The sequence below is a fragment of the Trachemys scripta genome, chromosome 14 (assembly GCF_013100865.1).
Source record: "Trachemys scripta elegans isolate TJP31775 chromosome 14, CAS_Tse_1.0, whole genome shotgun sequence".
In the NCBI taxonomy this organism is placed as follows: domain Eukaryota; kingdom Metazoa; phylum Chordata; order Testudines; family Emydidae; genus Trachemys; species Trachemys scripta.
In genome coordinates this window covers 40,430,771-40,454,281 of record NC_048311.1, presented here as the reverse complement: position 1 = coordinate 40,454,281, position 23,511 = coordinate 40,430,771, and the positions used below count along the sequence as shown (strand labels likewise).

Genomic DNA, 23,511 nt, shown 5'->3' with positions numbered 1-23,511 from the left:
GAAGTGCCCCTAGATCCTCCGCAGAGCTCCAGTGGTGGAAGGGGGAGGAGGTGGGGCCGAACATGAGGCTGTGTGGGGAAGGGGGTGGAGCTGGTGCGGAGGGAGAGGGGCTGGGTGTGGAGATGGGGCAGGCTGGGAGCGGGGTTGGTGTGGAGGGGGGGCTGACTAGGAGTGGGGGAGGGGCTGGCTGTGGGGAAGGGATGGGGCCATCCATGTGTCTCTTCTCTCTTCTCTGGGTGAGCGGTGCCAGGAAGGGATAATCCACCGATCGCACTAATCCCCACCGTGGGCCAGGGGGAGGGGCAGAAAGGTCAGACACACAGACACAGACGGACACACAGACACAGGTGGACACACACACACACACACACACACACAGATGGGCACACAGGCGGACGCATAGACACAGATGCACATACACAGACGGACACACAGACACAGGCGGATGCACAGACACAGACGGACACACAGCCAGACGCACAGACACAGATGCACAGACACAGACGGACACACAGACACAGATGGACGCATAGACACAGGTGGATGCACAGACACAGGCGGATACACACACAGACACAGGCGGACACACAGACACAGGTAGACACCCAGGGGCACACCCAGACCCCAGGGAGTTGCAGATGCCATTGGGGGAGGGGAAGTGGAGACACACAGGCCCTGTGTCCCCCCATCTACTCCCCATACCGTGGGCTGCCAGGGCCACCTGGGAAGGCTGTGTGTGTGTGTGTGTGTGTGTGTCCCTGCTGCCCCTTGGAGGGGATATGTGTATGTTTTGGGGGGAGAGGATTGTGTGTACAGGATGGGAGATTGTATGGGTTTGTGTGTGTGTGTGTGTGTGTGTGTGTGGGACAAGTTGTGTGTGTGTGTGTGTGTGTGTGTGTGATAGGATGTACGTGTGCATGCCTGTGTGTATGCATGTGTGATGGGGTGTGTGTGAGATGGTGTGTGTGCATGTGTGATGGTGTGTGTGTGAACACATGTGACAGTGCGTCATGTGTTTCTGCATGTGGAGGCTCTATATTTGTGTGGGTGTGTGATGGTGTGAGTGTGTGTGTGCATGTGACAGTCTGGTGTGCACACATGCATTTGAGTGTGATGGTGTGTGTGTTTATGTGTGTGCAGACTCTGTGTGAGTGTGCACATGTGTGATGGGCTGTGTGTGTTTCTGTGAGTGTAGGTTCTGTGTGGGTGTGTTACAGGGTGTGTTCCTGTGTGTGTAGGCTGTGTGTGTGTGACAGTGTATGGTGGAGTGTGTATGGGTCTGTGTGTATGACAGGGAGGTGACAGTGTATGACAGGGAGGTGATTCTGTGTGTGTAGGCTCTGTGTTTGTGTGCGTGTATAACAGTGTATGATGTGTAGGCTCTCAGTGTGTGTGAGAGAGACAGTGTGTGATAATGTTTGTGTGTTTCTGTGTGTGTGTGTGTGTGTGAGAGAGAGAGAGAGAGAGAGAGAGAGACCCTTAGGGCTCAAGTCCAGCCGTGTGTAACTCTGCCCCTGGTGATTTCATCTCCATGGTTGTGTCGCCCTGGCTGTCACCAGCTATGTGTGTGTGTGGGGGGGGGGTGTTGTGGGGGGCTGGAGCTGGGGGGCTGATGGAGACAGGGCTGAGCCGGGAGTGGCTGGGTGCATGGGCAGGACGGGCGGGGGATGGGGGAGAGGTTTGGTGCCTGTGGTCATGCGGCAGGAGGGGGTGTTGTAGAGGTGTGGGGTGGGAACTGCGTGTACTGGGGGCGTCAGCAGCAACTCCTGGCCCAGCAGCCCCCCTCCCACAAACACCCCTCCCCCACCAGCACCACAACCGCCTGCAGTACCACAACACAGCCCTCCCCCACTAACCCCCTTCCCTCACCCCTGCCCCATTGCTTCCCCTCCTCTCACCCCCACCCCATTACAGCCTCTCTCCTCACTCCCCCGTCCCATTTCCTCTGCTTCCCCTCACCCCCTGCTCCATTGCCTCCCCCTTCCCTCATCCCCTGCCCCATTGCATCCACCTCCCCTCACTCCCTGCCCCATTACATCCTCTCCCCCTCTGTTCCATCGCCTCCCCCATCCCTCCCTTCCCCTCCCCCACCCCTGCCCTCCTTCCCCGCCCCCCCCCCCAAAACCAGGGCGTTCAGCACCATGGCCAGCTCTCGGCCACAGCGCCGGGCTGGCTGGGGGCGGCCGGTCGGTGGCTCCCCGGCGCGGCGGGCGCAGTGAGCTGCCCCCACCACCCCCCCGGCGTCTGGGCAGGGAGGGAGGGAGGCTCCCCCGCCCGCCCCACTCCCCTCCCCTCCCCTCCACTCCCCTCCCGCCGTCTCCACCGCCTCCCCCGCCGGAGAGAGCAGGCGCCCGGCACGGGCTGGGGAGGGACCGAGCGACCCACCGAGCCGCCGGCCCCGCCTCCGCCCTCCCGGCCCGGTCCCTGCCCCGGCCGAGCGCCGCGCCCAGCAGCCCCGTGCGTCCCGGAGCGCTTGGGCGCTGCGCCCCCGTCCGCCGGGTCCCTGCGCCCCCGGGAGCGCACCAGCGTCGGGCGCCCCTCGGCCCCGGATCTCCCCGGTCCCCGCATCCCCAGATCCCGCCCCAGGATCGCGCCGCCTCCCCCGGGCACCACCGGCGCCTTCCATCGCTCCAGCCGGCCCCGAGCCCAGGTAGGGACACGCCGGCCCCGCGCCCCCGATCCTGCGGCGGGGAGGGACAGGGGGGCCGGCGGGGAGGAAGCTTCGGGTGCCCCCCTCGCAGGGAAGAGGGGGGAGCGGAAGAATCCTACCGGGGCTCGCTGGCTGCGCTGGGGAGGAATGGGGCGCGGTGGGGGGACCTGGTGGCGGAGCTTGGGGGGGGGGGAAAGACACGAGGAGGTAGGGAGAGCAGTGGCCAGGCCCTGGTGGGCGGAAGGAGCGGGGAGGCCAACCAGGCCTGTGGGGGAGACCGTGGGAGGATGGCGGCCGAAGGAGGGGACAGCCCAGGGAGGGGAGCTGGGGTGGGGGAGAGCCCAGGTGGGGCGGGGGGATGAGTGAGAGCCAGGGTGGGCGTAGGGGGGAACCAGACAAGTGGGTATGGCCGGTGGTGAGGAGGCAGGATGGTGCCAGGACTGCAGGGGCTGTGCCCACGGCCGGGACGGGATGCAGGGCAGGGGTTAGATTCCCCCGCTCCAGTGAGAGCCCAGACACTGCCAACTCAATGGGCGCCTCCTCCCCACTCCCAGCACCCAATGGGCAGGGTCGGGGTGCAGGGCAGAGGATCGGAGCAGTGGATGGGGTGAGGAGAACAGGCCACGGGATGCTGGGTAATGGACAGGCCTCACCTGTCACCCCCACTGCCGGGTTCTGTCCCTGATCCACTGCCCCCAGCATGAGCTCCACCCCCAGGCTGCCCAACTGTGCTGGGATCCTGCCCCGACCGCCGCCCCCCAGCCTGCAATCCCTAAACTGACTGCCTCCCCCACTGCTGGGATCCCTCCTTGCCCCCCCCGACCTGTGCTCCCCCACGTTGCCCCCCATCCTAATTGCTGGGATCCCTCCCCTGACCTTCCTGGCATGCGCTTCCCACTCCACCCGCCTCCCCCTCTGCTGGGATCCCTCCTGCAATCCCTCCCAACCTGCACTCCCCCACACCACCTGCCTCCCCCTCTGCTGGGATCCCACCCCCCGATCCCCACCGGCCTGCGCTCCCCACGCTGTCCACCTCCCCCTCCGCTGGGATCCCACACCCACTCCCCCCAGCCTGCGTTCCCCCTCCAGGCCCACCTCCACCACTGACAGGATCCCACCCTGATCCTCCCTTGACTGCACACCCCCCCCGACCTGTTCTCCTCATGCTGCCTGCCTCCCCCATTGCTGGGATCCCTCCCCAGATCTCCCCCTCACCCTGACCTGTGCTCCCCACACCGCCTGCCTCCCTATCTGTCGGGATCCCTCCCCTTGATCTCCCCCGGCCTGTGCTCCACACTCCGCTCGCCTCCCCCTCTGCCAGGATCCATCACCCGACCCCCCCAGGCCTGCGCTCCCCACGCCGACCAGCACCCTCAGTGCCGGGATCCCTTCCCCCCATCCCCCACCCGGCCTGTGCTGCCCACGTCGCCCACCTCCCCTCTGCTGGGATCCCTCCCCTGATCCCCCACCCCCACCTGCGCTCCCCATGCTGCATGCCTTCCCCACTACCAGGATCCCTCCCCCAACCCCCCACCCGGCCTGCGCTCACCCCACGCCACCCACCTCCTCCACTGCCAGGATCCCTCCCCCATCACTCCTAGCCTGCGCTCCCCACCCCGCCGCCTCCCCCACTGCTGTAATCCCTCCCCCGATCCTCCCATCCAGCCTGTGTTCCCCACGCGCCACTCACTTCATCCACTTCTGGGATCCCTCCCCCAATTCCCCCTGGCCTGCGCTCCCCACACTGCCCACCTCCCCCTCTGCTGGGATCCCACCCCCCATCCCCATTGGCCTGTGCTTCCCACGCCATCCACCTCCCCCTAGGCTGGGATCCTGTACCCAATCCTCCCCCCCGCCCGCCTGCGCTTACCACGATGCAGGCCTCCCCCACTGCCAGGATCCCATCCCCGATCCCCACTGGCCTGTGCTCCCCACGCAGTCCACCTCCCCCTCTGCTGGGATCCCTCCCAGGATCTCCCCCGGCCTGCACTCCCCCACACCACCCACCTCCCCCACTGCTGGAATCCTTCTCCCGATCTCCTCACCCAGCCTGCGCTCCCCACGCCTCCCACCTCCCCTACTGCTGGGATGCCTCCTCTGACACCCCTCCGGCCTGCGCTCTCCAGGCTGCCCGCCTCCCCCACTACTTGGATTCCTCTCCCAGTCCCACCCGCCTCCCCCACTACTTGGATTCCTCTCCCAGTCCCACCCCCTCCCCCAGCCTTCGATCCCTACGATGCCCACCTCCCCCTCTGCTGGGATCCCTCCCTGATCTCCTCCCCCTTGGCCTGCGCTCCCCATGTCCCCCACCTCTCCCTCTGCCGGGATCTCTCCCCCGACCCTCCCCCACAGCCCACTCTCCCCATGAAGCTCCCCATGCCACCCAGCTCCCCCACTGCTGGGATCCCTCACTGTATCCCCCCGGGTCTGTGCTCCCCAGGCCACCCACAGGTGCTGGGGGTACCAGGAGGACAATGTGCAAACAGCGCAGGGCTGGGCTAGCTGGGCGCTGCAGGTCAGGACTGAGAGACACCGGCAAAGTGGGGGTGGGGGTGTAGATCTAGTTTTTGGGTGGGGGAGGGCAGCGCTTGGCTGATGAAGACACTGAGTCCTGGCGAGTTATTTATTCCTTTCCAAAGTGCTGAGTCCCACGACTCTATAAATATCCCGTAGTGGATCTGTCTGCTCCCACAGGGCCCTCAAGGGCAGGAGTCAGCATGGAGAGAGCAGTGCCCTGTGGGGGCGCCATGCTGTGAGCTTCCTTGCAGCAGTGCCCAGATGGGGCCCAGTGCTGTGAGTTTCCCCACAGCAGCACCTTGCCTGTGCCTAGCTGGGACTCCAGTGAGCAGAGTTTGTAGGGGGGTGTGGGGAAACCCCTGCAGGTGTGGCAGGAGGGACCAGAGGCTGGGGGAGGAGCCTGTGTCCTGTGCAGGCCTGGGGCTGGCTGAGCAGGTAACTAGGCAACCAGCTTAGGAATTGTTGTCAACTGTGATTAGTACCTGGGATAATTACCCCACTGGGGCTGGGAGGAAGCAAACAGTGTGGGGGAGGGGCATCACTCCCCAGCTCTGCCAGTGCCCCTCACTCCCAATCTGCAGCCCCCTACTAGCTCAGCCATGGACACCCCCAGCTCTGCCAGTGCCCCTCACTCCCAACCCGCAGCCCCCTGCTAGCTCAGCCATGGACACCCCCAGCTCTGCCAGTGCCCCTTACTTCCGACCCGCAGCCCCCTGCTAGCTCAGCCATGGACACCCCCAGCTCTGCCAGTGGCTCTCACCCCCGACCGGCAGTCCCTGTTAGCCCAGCCCCAGCTCTGCCGGTGCTCCTCACTTCCGACCTGCAGCCCTATCATTTGCTACCAGCCCCAAACAAAAACCCTCATTCTCTCTCGGGATTTATTCAGTTCAATAAAAGATTCATGAGCCACAATTGCTTCTGTCCCAGTTTATCAGGGACTCCACCCAGCCCCCGCTTCCCTCGCCCCCTTCCCTCCGCCCAGTTCCCTCAGCTCTCCCTGCTTCCCTCGGCCCCCCCTGCCCAGTGCCCTCAGCTCCCCCCCAGCCCCCTGCTCCCCTCAGCTGTGGGGAGGCTGTGGGAGAGTGGTGGTGTGTACAGTGTGTGTTAGTGTGACTCCGGATTAACCCCTGGAGCTGAGCTCAGAGCCCGGCCCTGCCCCCCCTGGCAGTCAGAGGTGACTCTGGATTGACCCCTGGAGCTGAGCTCAGAGCCCGGCCCTGCCCCATTGCAGTCGGGGTGACTCCAGATTGACTCCTAGAGGGGCCAGCTGAGCTGAAAGCCTGGCCAAGGTGTCCTGCGTTCCAGGCTGGGCCACACCCAGCTGTGCTGTGGTATCAATAATAAATGCTGGGGGCCGACCCGCTGCAGGCCACGCCCATCTGGGTTCTGGAATTTCCTGTGCAGTGCAGTGTCCGGCCTTTCTTCTCTGGCCCTGGACCCGGCCCCATGGCATTAACTGCTTCACTGCCCAGCCCCTCAGAACCCTGTCCCGGAGTCACCACGGCACAGAGCCCAGCCAGAGCAAGAGCATAGCGTGGGCTGCTGCTCCCTGGCCAGCTGCGTCCAGCTCGGTAGGCAGCCAGCACCATCCCAGCAGTCGCCACAATTCGGCACGTCGCCCCTTGCTGGACCAACCCGGCTCGTCCCTGCACCAGGCGGGGCCCCTGCTGAGATCCTGGGGGGTTATATTTCCCCCCGGGACCGGGATTCAGCCTGCACCTGCCTCGCCCCCCCCCCCCCCCACCCCAGCTGCGATGCTGGCAGGAGCCAAGCCTTCAGTTCCCAGCCCTGCATTCACCCGAGGGCCCCCCTGGCTGCCCCAGACGCCCTGGCGGCTCCCTCTACTGGTGAGACAGTAGCACTGCAGCTGTCATGCTGGCCCAGGACTGCCGGCTGAGTCATGTGCCACCCTGCTGAACCCAGTGGGGTTTCAGTCGCCTGCTGCTTCCCACCCCAATCCCCAGCTCCCCTGCCTGGCTCCCCCCCGGCTCCCCTGCCTGGCTCCCCCCTGGCTCCCATGCCTGCCCCCCCAGCTCCCCTGCCTGGCTCCCCCTGGCTCCCCTGCCTGGCTCTCCCTGGCTTTCCAGAGCTGGCTTCTCTGAAGTGCTGGGGGCCCCATGTCCGCAGCCCAGCAGGTCACCTGCTCAGCTGGGGCCCGTGCCCTCAGCAGCAGAGGGCACACGCCTCTGCTGCCTGGGCTAAACAGCCCTAGATCTGCCCGTGACTCATACGCAGGCCTGGGACGCACGCTGGGCTGCACAGGTGAAGGCCTCATTGCCATGGTAATTGGTAACAATGAACCAGCAATCTCTCCGGGTGTGCATTGCAATATAGGGTGTGGGGCAGGACTCCTGGGTTCTGGAAGAGCAGGAGAGATTTAGTGGTTAGAGGGAGGAGTGGGGCAGCAGGAGGCCTGGGTTCTGCTATGGATTTTCTGAGTCACTGTGCCTCACTTTCCCCCGCTGTGAAATGGGAGTGAGCGCCCCTTGCAGGTGGTCTCCGCGGTCTCCAGAGGGGCTCTGATTAGAGCTGGCTGAACATTTCCCCCTTTGGTGTGAGAATCCACAGCAGCCACTGGGTGTAACCTGCCCCCACGCTGGGCTCCCGTAACCAGAGGTCAGCTCCAGCCCCAAAGCAGTAGTCTCACCACCCTTCCCTGGACGTTGTGCTCATTCACGCTGATCGTGCTGCATGTTCCCCTCTGAGGAACCTGCCCGTCACCTGTGGACTGCTGCCCAGCTCTTGGCCTTGGCTATGTCTTGTGGCAGCGGGTTCCACAGACTCATTGCGCCTAGTGGGAAAAGCTTGGGAACCCCCCACCTCACAGTCGTTGAGCCCCCCCTGGTTATGACGTGGCAACACGTTGGGCTGATGCAGCCAGCTCTGGGCAGCGACCCTCAGAGCCTTCACCACAGCTGCCTCCCATCTAGGAGCCAGGCTCGCACGGGGGCTGGTTTGAGCTCAGGCTAGTGGCTGGACCATGTGTAAGGGTAGTGCAGGCAGTGGGGGGTCCAGATACCCCGGGCCAATCCCGCCTCCCCAGGGATATTGTACCCGCATTGCTCACTTTGCACCCAACCCCAAAGGAGGCCATGTGGTGAGATATGCAGGGGTCGGGGAAGCCATTTCTGGGGGGCCGGCAGAGCAGGTGAGGAGGAGGCCAGATCGTTTCTAAGAGGGGTGTTTGTGTTTCCAGCTTTTAGGGCTGGTTGGCGGGTGCCGCGGTGTCGAGCGACTGCCCTGCGCACGGATCTAGCCCCAGGCTGGGAGGGAGAACAGGCCGGCACCACCCACCACACGCCTGCCACAAGGTATGGGGGGACTTTGCAGGCTCGGGTCCCTGCTGCTCCCTGCTGGGCGGGATGAGTCCTGGGGTGTGCGTGTCTGTCTGTCTGTCCCTGCTATCCCCTGCTGGAGGAGATGAGTGCTGCTGCTCTGTGTGTATGTGTGTGTGTGCACAAAGTGACGCTGCTGCCTGCCCTCTGCTGGCATGGGTTGTCTGTGTAAATTCCCGCTGCCCCCTGCTGGACGAGATGAGTCGTATACTGTGTGTGTGTGTGTGTGCGCGCACGTGCGCACACTGCCCCCTGCTGAAGGCAATGAGATTTATTCAGTATGCATTTGTCCCACCTGTAGAATGAGTCCTGCTGTGTGTGTGTGTGTGTGTCCCTCCTGGCTGCCCCAGTGGGAGGGAACGAGCCCTGCGCTTTGTGTGTTTGTGTAAGTCACCCTCAGCGGCCCCTGTGGACACTGCTGTCTCTGTTTGTGCTGGGACAGGGCATATCACACATTATCACTGCCACAGGCATTTGGGGTACTCTAGCAAGTACCCCCCCAACCACTAGACCCACTCCCCTCCAAAGAGCCAGAGCTAGAACCCAGGAGTCCTGGCTCTAAGACATCCCGTGTCTCACCCACTAGATCCAATTCACAAACAGACAGGAGGGGAACCAATTGGATATGGTAGGCTCAGGGTCAGGGGCAGCTCTTCCCCTGTAATAGGCACACAGGGGTGGGGGTCAGCAGTGGGGGCAGCTATTCCTATGCAATGGTGTCACAGACTCACAGGTTGTGCCCACTCTCGGTCCCATGCGGTCCCTGGGGGAAGCCCCTTCAGTGTGACAGCCCTTCTTGGGGGTCCACTCTTGGGGGTTAAGATCCTCCGCATCCTGGAACCGCACCTCTCTGAGCCTTAGCACACCTGTTTCTCTCTGTGGGCCCCTCAGGGGGTCCACTCGCTCTGGACACCTGGGGCCTCCACTCCCAGAGGAAATAATGCAACCCTGTTCTCTAGACCGAGTGACTGTCAGCCAGCGTAAAACAGGAGGGTTTATTGAGCATCTGAACACAGCATAAGAAACTCTCAAGGCCCTCAGGCCTGGCCTCCCTCAGCACAGCACATCCAAATCTTCCCTCCATCCAGGTGGGCTCTGCCTGCTCTCTCTCTCCAGTCCCGAGCCCCCTTTGCTTTCCAGCTGGGCATCTGATATCACCTTCCCCAAGCCCTGCCTCTGTCCATTGTCTTCTATCCAGGTAAACAGGGTTGCCTGGGCCTCCTCTCCGCCATTCTCTGTCCCCCTCTGGCTGGAACCCACTGGTCAGGTCACTGGGGTTCACAGCCCATTGTCCTTCCACTGGCCGGAGCCATCTGTGACTCCTGAGCAGGGCCTCCCGGTCATCAGGTCACCAGTCGCTGGGGTATCCATTCTCCAGGCCACTCTGTAACAACAAACTCCCTCTCCCATCACCTTGTTAAACCAGTAACACCCAGGGAAACTGAGTCCCACCCTTTCTGCATAAAAACCATTGAAAAAACAAGGAAACCCCCCACAGTTCGTCACAAATGGCCACATGGGGGCACTGGGGACTAGGAATATTTAGGTATTCACAGGATGTTCTGGGGCTTATTCTCTAACTCTGCCATTATGCCCAGAATCTTTAGCCTTTCCCTCTGTGGTGCTTACTGCATCATTCAGACCTTTTTAAAGCCTTGGGAGTGAGATCTAGTGGTTGGGGCAGGGGGGCTGGGAGCCAGGACTGTTAGTCCTATTTAGCTGTGGTCTTTTAGAAAGGCTCCAGAGGTGATCCTGGCAATTACAGGCCTAACCTCAGTACCAGGCAAATTGGTTGAAACTATAGTAAAGAACAGAATTGCCAGACACATAGATGAACATGACTTGTTGGGGAAGAGTCAACATGGCTTTTGTAAAGGGAAATCATGCCTCACCAATCTACTAGAATTCTTTGAGGGGGGGGTCAAGAAGCATGTGGACAAAGGTGACCCAGTGCATTCAGTGTGTATGACAGGGATCTGTAAAATCATGACGGTTGTGGAGAAAGTAAATAAGGAAGTGTTATTTACCCCGTCGCATAACACAAAAGCTAGTGTCACCTCATGGAATGAATAGGCAGCAGGTTTAAAACAAACAAAAGGAAGTATTTCTTCACACAATGCACAGTCAACCTGTGGAACTCTTTGCCAGAGGATGTTGTGAAGGCCAAGACTATAACAAGGTTCAAAAAAGAACTAGATAAGTTCATAGAGGATAGATCCATCAAGGGCTATTAGCCAGGATGGGCAGGGATGGTGTCCCTAGCCTCTGTTTGCCAGTAGCTGGGAATGGGCGACAGGGGATGGATCACTTGATGATTACCTGTTCTGTTCATTCCCTCTGGGGCACTGGCCACTGTCGGAAGACAGGATAATGGGCTAGATGGACCATTAGTCTGATCCAGTCTGGCCATTCTCATGTTCTTACCCCAGGCTCTGGAAGGAGTGTGATCTAGTGGGTTAGAGCAGGGGGGCTGGGAGCCAGGACTCCTAGGTTCTCTGCTGGCTCTGGGAGGGCAGTGAGGTCTAGTGGGTTAGAGCAGGAGTAAGGTCTTTGGGAGCCAGGACTCGTGGGTTCTTGCCTTGTCGTAACCCTGTGGCAGTTGGCCCTCTGTGTAATCATGTGGGGGACAGGTTGTATCCCCCTCCCCTATCCCCATTCTCATTGCCTCTTCCCTCCACCCCTGCAGATGCTGCTCCTGCTGCTGAGCGTGGTGCTAATTCCAGCTCCTGGCTCTGGGGCGCTGGGACTCAACAGCACGACAGGTACATGGGACCCGCTCCCCCTCCAGCCTCGCACGCTGGGCTAGACCTACCAGGCTTCTCCGCTCACCCCACCCCCAAAAGCCCCATAATCTACGCCAGGACCCCCCATGCCGGTGGTGCTCAGTCTCCAAGGAGCTCCCCACAGACTCCCACATATACCCCTGCATGTACCCCCATGAGCACGCAGACACGCTCAGCTCTGCACTCCTCTCCTCTGTGTACGCACGTGCACACGCTCACACACACTTGGGGATGCACACAGACACAAGCATGGGGAACCCAACAAAAGTACACACGCGCGAGGACGCCTCCCCCTGCACACACACTTGCTCTTCCCCCACCCACCCCGCTCCTGTCCCCCCAGCTCAGCCGGAGACCCCCCCACCTGACGGTGCCCCGCTCTGCGCCCCCCAGGCTGTGAGATCATCCACCCGCCGCGGGACGGGGGGATCCGGTACCGGGGCCTCACCCCGGACCAGGTGCAGACAGTGCACTTCCTGCCCTTCGACTATGAGATCGAGTATGTGTGCCGGCCCGACCGCGAGATCGTGGGGCCCAAGGTGCGCAAGTGTCTGCCCAACGGGACCTGGACTGAGATGGGCCATGCCAGCCGCTGCCGTGAGTCACCCCCAGCCCCCACGCCCACCCTGGGGACGGGACACAGGGCCTTTCCACCCTCGGGGGCACCAGCTCCGATCTGACCCCAGGGTGGGGGGATTGGCTGGCTCAGAGGGGGTGGGGAATGGGACATGGGGCCTTTCCCCTCCAGGGGGCACTGTGTCCAACCCAGGCCCATGGCGGGGAATGATTGGCTGGCTTGCGGGGGAGAGGGGGGGGCAGGGAATGGAGCATGGGCCTTTCCCCTCTAGGGGGCGCTGGCTTCCATCCGGCCCCAGGCTGGGGACTGGCTGCCTCAGGGGGGCAGGGAATGGGGCACAAGGCCTTTCTCCTCTAGGGGGCGCTGGCTCCCATCTGGCCTCAGGGTGAGGACTGCCTGGCTCAGGGGGTGGGGAATGGGGCCTTTCTTCTCTAGGGGGCGCTGGCTCCAACCCAAGTTGGGCTCTGGCTCTGACTGTCCCCCTCCCCGGCAGTGCGGACCTGTCCCAAGATACACCTGAGTTTGGAGAATGGGCAGGCGGTGCCGCGCGGCATGGAGCGGGTGCCCGTGGAGGGCACCTGGGTGGAATATCACTGCAACCCCGGCTTCCGCCTGGTGGGTAGCGCCCGCAGCAATTGTACCAAGGTGGGGCGCTGGAGCTTCCCCAAACCTATCTGCGAACGTGAGTCAGGGCACGGGGGGAGGTGAGCAGAGGGGGCCCCTTAGGGGCATGTCTGGGGTGAGTGGGGCAGGGTCTGTGGCTGGGGAGGGGGCAAGGTCCGTCTGTGTGGGTCTCTGGGGTGAGGGGTGTGTGGGGCAGGGTCCGTGGAGTGGGCCAGGGTCTGTGGGGGGGGGTCTCTGGGGTGAGGGACGTGTGGGGCAGGGTCCATGGGGTGGGCCAGGGTCTGTGTGTGGGTGTCTCTGGGGTGAGGGGTATGTAGGACAGGGTCCATTTGGCAGCCCAGGGTCCATGTGTGGGGGGTTGTGAGGAGAGGAGTGTGTGGGGCAGGGTCCATATGTGGGAGTCTCTGGGGAAAGGGATGTGTGGGGCAGGGTCCATGGGGTGGGGCAGGGTCTGTGTGTGTGGGTCTGTGGGGAGAGGGGTGTGTGGGGCAGGCAGGCCCTCTCAGAGGTCCAGAGAGGCCCAGGCCACTTTCAGCTTTTGAGGCCCCCTAGCCATAATAAAAATAAAAAATGACGACACATGAAAACAAAATAAGGCACCAAAAAAAGAGTGAGACATAATTTGAATATTTTTTTATTTAACAAATTCTTTTCTAGCCTTTTTCTGTGCAAATGCACTAATTGTTGAGGAAAAATCTAGCTTTCGTGCAATGTCACAGTTGATATTAAACATGGCGAGCCCATTCAAATACTCTTGTCCCATAGTTGAATGGTGATAGTTCTTTACCTGCTTCAACATGTTGAAGGTGCATTCACCTGAAGCCACTGATGCAGGTAAACTGACAAAAATACGCAATGCAATTGTGATATTAGGAAACACCCCAGAACGTCCAAAGAGGGGAGGGATAGCTCCATGGTTTGAGCATTGGCCTACTAAACCCAGGGTTATGAGTTCAATCTTTGAGGAGGCCATTTAGGGATCTACGGCAAAAATCTGTCTGGGGATTGGTTCTGCTTTGAGCAGGGGGCTGGACTAGATGACCTTCTGAGGTCTCTTCCAACCCTGAGATTCTATGATTTCTTGAAGCAATTCCTTTGGCTTGCAAACCAATTTGAAATTCATGGAATATATTTGTTTGAGGAAGATGACCTCATCACTAAGATCTTTTGAGATTTCTTTGTTGTACTGTTGCTGAAATTGTTCAGCTGCAGAAAGTAGATCTTCATTACTCAGTCTGTCGAACTGCCAAAGAAACCCAAAAAGGGTACAAATTAGTCACAATGACTCAAATCGACATGTAAGACCTGATTGAATAGAGTCAATGATGACAAGGAAGACATTGACCCTATAATGCTGCTCGGCATCGGATTCAGTAGGTAAATTGCAATTGGTGAACTCAGATGAATTGTCAATATTCTGTGCTACTAATCTGGATTCAGTCAGGATCACATCCCATTGTTCATGAATCTGTTTAATGTCATTGATAAGACTTTCAATGTTATCCCTCTCAACATCAAGTGTAGCATTGCGTGCTTCAATTACCAGATGAGTTTGGTGGATCATTGTAAGTAGCTTCATCCACAAAGATGACATAAGAATGCATTCAAATTTGGACATGTGCTTCTGAATAGACTGAAGTTCAGTTCGAGCCTGTGCAGTGAGATTGAGAGATTCAAGCTCATTTAAAGCCTTTCTCACTGAATTCAAATGCTGCGCAACCGGTTGAACACCACCAATCCATGCAGACCATCTACTTTTGGACATCCCATGCAGTGAAACAGGAAGATATTGCTTCAGCATTTCCCACCTTTGTGGACTGCTACTGAAGAGATTGTACATTTGCTGAACAGTTCCAAAGTAAGTAATTGCCTCCTTGTATGATTCAGCACAGTCAACACTTACAAGGTTTAGCGTGTGGTTTCCACAGCTGGAGAAAATACAGTCTGAATTATGCTCAAGCAGAACTACTTGTACACCTTTGTACTTCCCAGCCATATTAGATCCATTGTCATAGGCTTCACCAATGCAGACTTGAAAATCTAACTTAAAACCTTCTAGAATTGCTAGTACTCAAGCAGCAATTTCTTTTTCAGTTTTTCTCATGAAATTATCAAACAAAATAAACCTTTCTTCAATTGAAAATTTTCAGCTGTCTACAATCTTAACATACCGAATAACTATAGTAGTCTGTTCCTTGTGAGAACAATCTGGAGTGACATCAACAATGATTGAAAATACTTGGCATTTTGAATCTCATCAAGAATTGTTGTTTGTACAAATGACCCACATAGCTCAATAAACGTATTTTGTATGCGTGTGGAGAGATAATGGATTTGCACGTGCTTTTCACTCTCTTGCAATTCTCAAACACGTTTAACATCATTAAAGATCTGGAGGATGGCGTGGACTGCACTCTCAGCAAGTTTGCAGATGACACTAAACTGGGAGGAGTGGTAGATACGCTGGAGGGTAGGGATCGGATACAGAGGGACCTAGACAAATTAGAGGATTGGGCCAAAAGAAACCTGATGAGGTTCAACAAGGACAAGTGCAGAGTCCTGCACTTAGGACGGAAGAATCCCGTGCACTGTTACAGACTAGGGACCGAATGGCTAGGCAGCAGTTCTGCAGAAAAGGACCTAGGGGTTACAGTGGACGAGCAGCTGTATATGAGTCAACAGTGTGCCCTTGTTGCCAAGAATGCTAACGGCATTTTGGGCAGTATAAATAGGGGCATTGCCAGTAGATCGAGGGACATGATCGTTCCCCTCTATTTGGCATTGGTGAGGCCTCATCTTGAGGCCAACTGTGTCCAGTTTTGGGCCCCACACTACAAGAAGGATATGGAAAAATGGGAAAGAGTCCAGCGGAGGGCAAAAAAATGATTAGGGGGCTGGAGCACATGACTTATAAGGAGAGGCTGAGGGAACTGGGATTATTTAGTCTGCAGAAGAGACGAATGAGTGGGGATTTGATAGCTGCTTTCAACTACCTGAAAGGGGGTTCCAAAGAGGATGGATCTAGACTGTTCTCAGTGATAGCAGATGAGAGAACAAGGAGTAATGGTCTCAAGTTGCAGTGGGGGAGGTTTAGGTTGGATATTAGGAAAAACTTTTTCACTAGGAGGGTGGTGAAGCACTGGAATCGGTTACTTAGGGAGGTGGTGGAATCTCCTTCCTTAGAGGTTTTCAAGGTCAGGCTTGACAAAGCCCTGGCTGGGATGATTTAGTTGGGAATTGGTCCTGCTTTGAGCAGGGGGTTGGACTAGATGACCTCCTGAGGTCCCTTCCAACCCTGATATTCTATGATTCTAACATGCTCTGATAAAAGTGGGTCATATTTGCTGCGGAGCTCAACTATTCCTAGAAAGTTTCCATTTGCACGATCACCAATACATTGACTGGAACCAAAGAAAGCCAATACCCGCTCAGAAAGAAAAAGGATGCTATTCAGGATGTGCTCAAGAAGTTTTTTCCAGTTATGAGTTTCTGTAGGGAGTTCAATCAGGAGTAAATTTTCAACTGAACTTTCAGCTGATGCTGCCCTACTGGCTGATTTCCATGCAACATAGTTTTCTTTGTGTGACGTTGAACTCTCATGTGATGGTATTCGGTCTTTCAACTTCCTCCAACCTCTGTTGATGCTCCATTCTGATTGATTAGAGAGAACTGATGTATTTGTAGCTTTTTTGTTCAAAATGAACCAGGGTGCACAGTACAGAGATTGTTTTTCCGTACTCCAGCATAACCAGTCTCTTGTGCAGGTCTCACCTTTGGAAGAGTTTTTGAGTGTCAGCAGATGAGTAGGGAAAGCAAGATTATCAGCATCTCGTGGAATGTTACTTGGAATTTCAAAACAACTAATTTGAAGAAAAGATTGCATTTGGGCAGCATTGCTCTTGTCAATAATTCCAATGTCAGTCACGGTCAAACCTGTAGTAATCATGAATTGCTCTTGCTGCGTAAGATCTACATCTTCCTGTTGCAGTTGAGTTTCTTGATCGTACACAGGATCTTCTGCTGTATCTGTTACTGTTGGCACATCTCCTTCTTGACTACTGTCCTCATGTTCAGGTATTGGCATTGAAATATCACCTGTTGCAGTTGCGGAGTTTTCATTATCTGTAGCATTGTTTGTTGGGTAAGGTGTGTTTTCCAGTGGTTTGAGAAATGAAGTTATTGGCTTTGAGCTCTTAGCTGCTGCTTCACTCAGTTGTTTTCTCCGTCTCTTGCTTGCTCCATTTTCAAATGTCCTTTTCATAGTGATCTATCTGGTCAATATGTAGCCTATCCACACTTGAAATATTCTGCTGTAAATAAGTAGCTTATCTACATTTGAAATCTTCCACTGTACACAAGTACACAAATGCTGAAAAGACTTAAAACGAAGGAATACTAATGAAGAACACAAAATGAAACAGTCAGACAAGTTATTATCCTTATCACTGAATCAAAACTCAAGCACGCAAGGTATAATATAACAGGTTGAGCTGAGGACAAAGGGATGACATATATATAGTAAACACAGACACAGATACAGATAGAGGGATAATGTCCAAAAATTTCAAACGTGTGCCCTCACCAAACTCACTTTACAAATTTGTCCTCAAAAATGTTCACCTTGAATCTGGGCCTATAGACTACGAAAGCCTATGATGATGGCCAAGCTACCGAGCTAGGGCTCAACCAACCAACCAGTCACCTCTTTTAGCTACCATATGAAGATAATAATGAGGAATTCTCACACATAAATAATTCCTTAGTCTACTAGACATAAAACTATAAAGACACTAAAATGTAACAATTCTCTACCTTTCAATACGCACTTGATCCAGCACCAGCCACTAGTAGTGGTTTGTTTATATAATCAGCTGATCTGAGAGGACATTCATCACGGTCTAATCTTGTGCCATTAGAACCGATATATTTTTATTAATATTTATTGAACATTTTTAACTCTTTAATATGATGAAATCTATATCAGTTAACAAAAAAATTGCCTTTTACCAAATCACATCTCTTATTTGCTTAAATTTGCAGCTCTAAGCTGAGAGTGTGTGTCACATTTTGGTCCGATAGGGATGTGCATAAAAATAAGTTGTGAAACTTATCAAATGACAAAAAATTAACAAGCGTCTACATTTGAGGCCCCCTTTGACCTTGAGGCCCAGGCCAAATGGCCCTCCTGGGCCCCCCTCCGATTGGCTCTGGGGGCAGGGTCTTTGGGGTGGGTCAGAGGCCATGTGTGTGGGTCTGTGGGGACAGAGGTGCATGGGGCAGGGTTAATGGAGTGGGCCAGGGTCTGTGTGTGTGGGTCTCTGGGATGCGGGGTCTGTGGGGCAGGGTCCTTGGGTTGGGGCAGGGTCTGTGTGTGTTGGTCTCTGGGGAGAGCTGTGTATGGGCCAGGGTCCCTGGGGTGGGCTAGGGTCAATGTGTGGGGGTCTCTGGGATGAAGGGTGTGTGGGGCAGGGTACGTGGGGTGGGCCAGAATCTGTATGTTGTGGTCTCTGGGGTGAGGGGTGTGTGGGGCAGAGTCCAGGGGGTGTGGCAGGGTCCACATGTGAGGGTCTCTGGGAAGACGGGTTTGTAGGGCAGGGTCTGTGTGTGGGGGTTCTCTGGGTAGAGGGGTGTGTAGGGCAGGGTCAATGGGGTGGGCTAGGGTCTGTGTGTGGGAGTCTCTGGGATGAGGGGTATGTAGGGCAGGGTCCATGGGGTGCACCAGAGTCCATGGGCGGTGTCTCTGGGGCAGCGCTATGGGAGGGGCTGGGTCCTCTGGGCCATCTCTGGGGTGGGGGTGGGTGCCTGGGGCATCTCCCCTCTCCCATCAGTCTCAGCCCCTCTCTCCTTCCCCCACAGTGCGACGCCCGATCTCCACAGGTGAGTGGCTCTCGGGAGGTCCCCTCCCTCCGTCTTCCCACCCCCCCGGGGCGAGTGCTGAGCTCTGCCCATTCTCAGCAGTGCCCTTCAGCCCCATGGGCAGCTCCTCTGCTGCCCATGCCAGGCACCCTGGGGATTTGAGCCTGGCACGGGTCACTCCGGGGCATTTACCCTCCTTGGTTCCCCCAGCTAGCCACAGAACCAGGGGCTGGGTCCCCCACCTCCCGGCGCCCCAGAGAGATCGGTGACTCCCTCAGGTTCCAGAGCCAACTGGCTCCTCCCCCTGTGCTCTCTCCCCTTATGCGCTTGTTGTGTGGGCACGGGGTGGACTCCTGGGGCCGTCCTGTAGCCAGTACCACGCTGCTGGGTTGGGGGAGGATGAGCCCCACGTTCCCTTCCCCCACCCTGTCCTAACGGCCCAGCCAGCCGACCCACCAGAGCGATGCTGAGCCTCTGTCCCAGAGTCTGGCAGCCAGCTCGAGGGCATCAGCCACTGCGCTGGGGCTCAAGACGCCTTGGTTCCATTTTCAGCCGTGCTACAGGCTCCCCACATGAGAGAAAGTGACTTCCCCTGCCCGTACTTCAGTTTCCCCATCTGTAAATGGGCTCTACCAGGGCAGGGAATGACTCCAAGTGCATCGCGGAGCACAACAAGACCCTGATCTCAGTCACTACATGTCTGGGAAGCACCTGGCACGACAGGGCCCCAACCTCAGGATGTTCATTTGCCTTTTATCCGGGTCACTCCGAATGCCCCTTGCGGTGGGGGAGGTTCTCCTGCAGACCCTGCATGTCCTGACTTGCACCAGCCCTCTGGGGATGGGCAGTGAAGTCCAGGAACTGGGAGATAGAAACCATGGTGCCAATCTTTGCCACGGGGCCTGGCTACGGCTAGCTTCAGCCCCGTCTGTGTATGGCAGACGTCCACATATGGGACAGGCTGGTGAGGGGCCTGGCATCTACCCCCCCCACACACACACACATTGCTGCCTGGGTGAGGACAGGTGAAGCTGGGCAAAGGCTGAATTCCTATCTATCTATCTATCTATCTATCTATCTATCTATCTATCTATCTATCTATCCCCATATACCCTATCTCTCTCTTTCTCTCTCTCTCTATTTCCTTATTCTATTTCCTTATTCATATCCCTGTTATCTGCATCCTGTCGCCCACCGACATCCCTCCATCCCATCCCGTTATCCTTTCATCCATCCATCCACCCATCCCTCACTCTGTTTCTTGCTGTCTATCCATCTGTCAATTTATCTGTCCACCTGTCGGTCCATCCCCGTGTCTCTAGCCACCTGCTCATCCCTGCATCCATCCAGCCTTCCAGTCATCTCTTGACCCATCCATTTCCCTAGCTGTCCATCCCTCTACCTGTTCACCCATTCATTCTCCTGTCTCCATTCATCCATATTTCTTTATCCATCCCTCGCATCCATCTAGCCGTCTCTCTCCATCCATTTTTCTAGCATCGATCCACCCTCCCATCCATCTCGCTCTCTCCCCCTATCCATTTCTCTAGCTAGCTATTCCTCTCTCTGTCTAGCCACCCACCTGTCCTCTGGTCCAGCTGAGGCTGCAGGAAGAAGGGTGGGTGAAGCCTGGGTGGAGAGCGCCCCCTGCTGCTCCAAGGGGCCATGGCCCCTACGCCCCTGGGAGACGGGTAGAGCCCAGCATTCTGCCATGTGCATGCCCCCTGCCCCTTGCCTGCTCCCCAGGGGAGCTTCCCTCACCCATACCTAGGGAGCACCTGCCATGTGTCTTTGGGGGACACCCCACCCCAAGTTCTGCCTCCTGCCAAGCATCCCCCCGCTGGGGTCCATCTGAGCGCAGCCGTGGGTTGTTACCTGGGCTAAGAGTGGGAGGGGGAGGGTGCTGCTCTTAGAGCATGTTGATTTAGAGGGGTGTCCCCACACTGTCCCTCCCCCCCTCCATGCGGGGATCCCACAGGGTCTGTGGCCCCACTGGGTGTTAATGCAGCCAAATGCCAGCGCATGGTGGGAGGGAACCTCTGCCCTGCCCCTCCACACAGCCCCCTTCCCCACTGCTCCCTCACCAACTCCCTCCCTGCCTCTGCCCCACAACCCCCCACCAACTGCTTCCTCCACTCCTCCCCTCACAACACCGCCTCTCCCACCAACCCCCCTGCCCCACTCCTACTCTGTTGCTTTTCACCACATACCCATCCTACCATCCTTCACTTTCTCCCCTCCCTTCCCACCCCTGCATCTTTCCCCCTCCCAGTGCCTCCCCTCTCCATCCCTCTCCTCCCCACTCTCATCCTTCCTCCTCCCCTCCCCCTCCCATCCCTGCATCCTTCCCTCCTTTCCCCCACTCCCACCCCACATCGCTCCCTTGCCCACTCTCACCCTTCCCCCTCTCTCCCTCCCCCTCCCTCCCCTCTCCTCTTTCCCTCCTCCCTCCCCTCCCATCCCTGTATCCTTCCATCCTTCCCTCCCCTCGCTCCTCCCCTGCCCACTCTCATCCTTCCCCCCTCCATCCTTCCCNGGGGGGCAGAGAGGGGTTACCAGGTGCCCAGAGCCAGTGGGCAGCAGTGCCCAGCCCATACGCACTGTGGAGTGGGCACTATGCACAGCTGCATGGGGAGGGGAGTCATGCTCAGGGATGATGGGGCATGCTATGAACACATGTATGGCCAGGTACCTGGTTGACACGGCGCAGTGGGGACACATCCACGGCCTGTCTCCGGACAGTGCCGGCACGGCCGATGCGGGTCGAGTCCTCCCTGGGCCCGCTGTTGATGATGGCGTTGACCAGGACCTGCAGGGGGTTCTGCACAGAGAGAATCGCATGGACAGGTCAGCCAGGGCGGAGATCCCACATAACCCAAACCCCGACCCCAGCTGAGATCACATGCACAGAGCCCAGCCCCCAAACCATCCCTCCCGCACCCCTGCCTGGCCAGGACAGCCAGCACCCCTGCCCTCGGAAGCTCACCTCCCCGGTGAGCAGGTGGATGATCTCGAAGGCGTGCTTGACGATGCGCACGGTCATGAGCTTCTTGCCGTTGTTGCGGCCATGCATCATCATGGAGTTGGTGAGGCGCTCCACGATGGGGCACTGAGCCTTGCGGAAGCGCTTGGCCGCGTAGCGCCCGGCGCTGTGGGGCAGGTACTTGGCGTACTTCTCCTTCACCGCAATGTAGTCCTGGGCCGGGGAGAGAGACTAGTTCAGGGGTGGTACAGGGAGGGGGAGACACCCTCCACCTCCACCCCACGCTGACAGAGGCAGCCACAGTCTGAGAGCAACAGGGTGGCAAACCCAGGCATCCTATCCCACCCACTATGACGGTGCACAGAAGGCATGAGCTGTGAGGAGAGGCAAGAGACCTAGGTATCCCTCCCCGCCAAAGTGCGAGCTGTAAGTTGGGGACCTAGACATCCTGCCTCACTCCCTGCAGCCCTTCCTGCTGTGCACAGAGGGTGTGAGGTATGGGGGGGACCCAGGCATCCTGCCTCACTCCCTGCAGCCCCGCCCGCTGCATACAGAGAGCATGAGGTGTGTGTGTGTTGGGGCAGGGGGGGAGGGGGAGAGGGAGAGAGAGAGAGAGAAGGGGAACCCAAGCATCCTGGCCCACCCACTCAGGCTCCCCGGACCTGCAGGGAGATGTCATTGATCTGGACGTCATCTGTGCTCCATTTCCCGAAAAGCTTGATGTCGGGGGTCTCGGCCACAGCGGGCGCCGTCTCCCACTCGGTCATTCTGGGGAGGGCAGAAGGGAAGGTCAGGCAATGCAGCACCCCCATGTCCCACACTCAACCCTCCCATATATGGGGGACCCCAATGCCATGCCCATCCCTATAGGGCAGAACCCCCAAACCAGTCCCCTGGCAGAGCAACCCCTCCACCTCACCAGCAGCCCCCCTCAATGTCCCCACCAAGGAGAGCACCCCACAGCAGTGTGCAATCCCTGCTAGCCCCCGTGGGACAGCCCCCCCAAGTCCCACACACAGCTCCTCTGGGGTGGGGGGCTGCCCAAAATGACGCCTCTGGAGGCATCTCCAGGGTAGCTGCTGTGGGGAGCGCACAGCTTGGGGGGCAACAGCCATCTGCAGCCTCTGGCTCCTGCCAGCTAGGTACCCAGAGGGCCGGCGCAGGATATTTCCAGTAAGGCCTATGGGTTCCCCTCCAGCATGGGGCGCGTCAGTTCCGCCACCCACTGCACCGGGCAGGGCGACGGGCCCGGCGGTGCCTACTCGGCTCACTGCGCCCGTGGGTGGAGATTGGGGGGGGGTGGGGGTTTGAGAGAAACAGGTGGTGTCTGCACGGCAGGAACAGGACCCGCCTCGGGTGGGGATCAAGACACATAGGGAGGGCGCTGCACCTGGAAACATCTCCTGGGGTTCCATACTCCCCATCGCCCCACGCGCGAGCCCCTGGGGTTCCACTCCGCCCCCCCCACGGGCAGCCCCAGGATTCCAATCGCCCCGCAACGTTCCACGCGCGGGCCCCTCGCACCCCTGGGGTTCCACCCCCCTTCGCCCCACACGCAGCCCCAGGATTCCATCCCCACACGCGGGACCCCGGCCGCCCCCCATCAGCGTTCCATCCCAGTCCCCCCGCACTCACATGGCGGTAGCTCCGGCGGCGTCTAGCACAGGAAAGAGAACTCTATACGGGGTTTCCCAGGCTCTTATGATCTAGAGGGCCAAGAAGAGCTTCCGGTGCTGAACTGCGCATGCGCCACTCTGCGTCCAGGGGCGGCAGGTAGGCGTGACTAGGGGTTCCGAAGCCTCGCTTCCGCCCAGGGCTTTGCCCGCTAATCTGTTGTGCGCATGTGTAGGCATGCTCCCATTTCTACATCCGGAGAGGGTGCTCACGCATGTGCAGTGCTGGAAGCGTCGGCCAGCACTGACCCCTCTCTGACTCATGCGCGCGTCGCTTACCCCGGCGTTTCAAAAATGGCCGCTCGAGAGAGCGCATACGCAGCATGTATCGTGTCCCGCCACCACTTCTCTCGCGTGTGCGCACTTAGGAAGCACGAAGCCCAGAGCCCGCGGCCGTAGGATTTGCCAGGCTGTGCTGCTACCGCGCTTGTGCATTGTCAGCTGCGAAGCGAACAACGCCATGTCTAGTGAGGGCACAGCTGCCCTATGTATCCTCTCCATGGGTATTAGTGG

At 58.1% G+C, this 23,511-nt stretch overlaps 2 protein-coding genes across 3 annotated transcripts; one reads left to right on the top strand and one right to left on the bottom strand.

Moving 5' to 3' along the window:
• The first annotated feature begins 2,436 nt into the window (after positions 1 to 2,436).
• On the top strand, positions 2,437 to 20,606 carry LOC117887001 (gamma-aminobutyric acid type B receptor subunit 1-like). 2 transcript variants are annotated; one of them, XM_034789230.1, is made up of 6 exons: positions 2,437 to 2,650; positions 8,364 to 8,478; positions 11,189 to 11,264; positions 11,679 to 11,882; positions 12,356 to 12,544; positions 18,343 to 20,606. In XM_034789230.1, exons 3-6 carry the CDS (start codon positions 11,189 to 11,191, stop codon positions 18,609 to 18,611), a joined length of 738 nt encoding a protein of 245 aa, XP_034645121.1. In that variant the 5' UTR covers positions 2,437 to 2,650; positions 8,364 to 8,478; the 3' UTR covers positions 18,612 to 20,606. The 2 variants fall into 2 exon arrangements, with proteins under 2 accessions (XP_034645121.1, XP_034645122.1); XM_034789231.1 differs by lacking the exon at positions 2,437 to 2,650 and adding an exon at positions 6,600 to 6,738.
• A 368-nt stretch (positions 20,607 to 20,974) lies between these two features.
• RPS5 (ribosomal protein S5) lies at positions 20,975 to 23,107 on the bottom strand. Its single transcript, XM_034789243.1, has 4 exons — positions 22,961 to 23,107; positions 21,988 to 22,093; positions 21,329 to 21,538; positions 20,975 to 21,163 (listed from the first exon to the last, which is right to left on the bottom strand). The coding sequence occupies exons 2-4, from the start codon at positions 22,090 to 22,092 to the stop codon at positions 20,990 to 20,992; spliced, it is 489 nt and encodes a 162-aa protein (XP_034645134.1). The 5' UTR covers position 22,093; positions 22,961 to 23,107; the 3' UTR covers positions 20,975 to 20,989.
• Between the last annotated feature and the right edge of the window lie 404 nt (positions 23,108 to 23,511).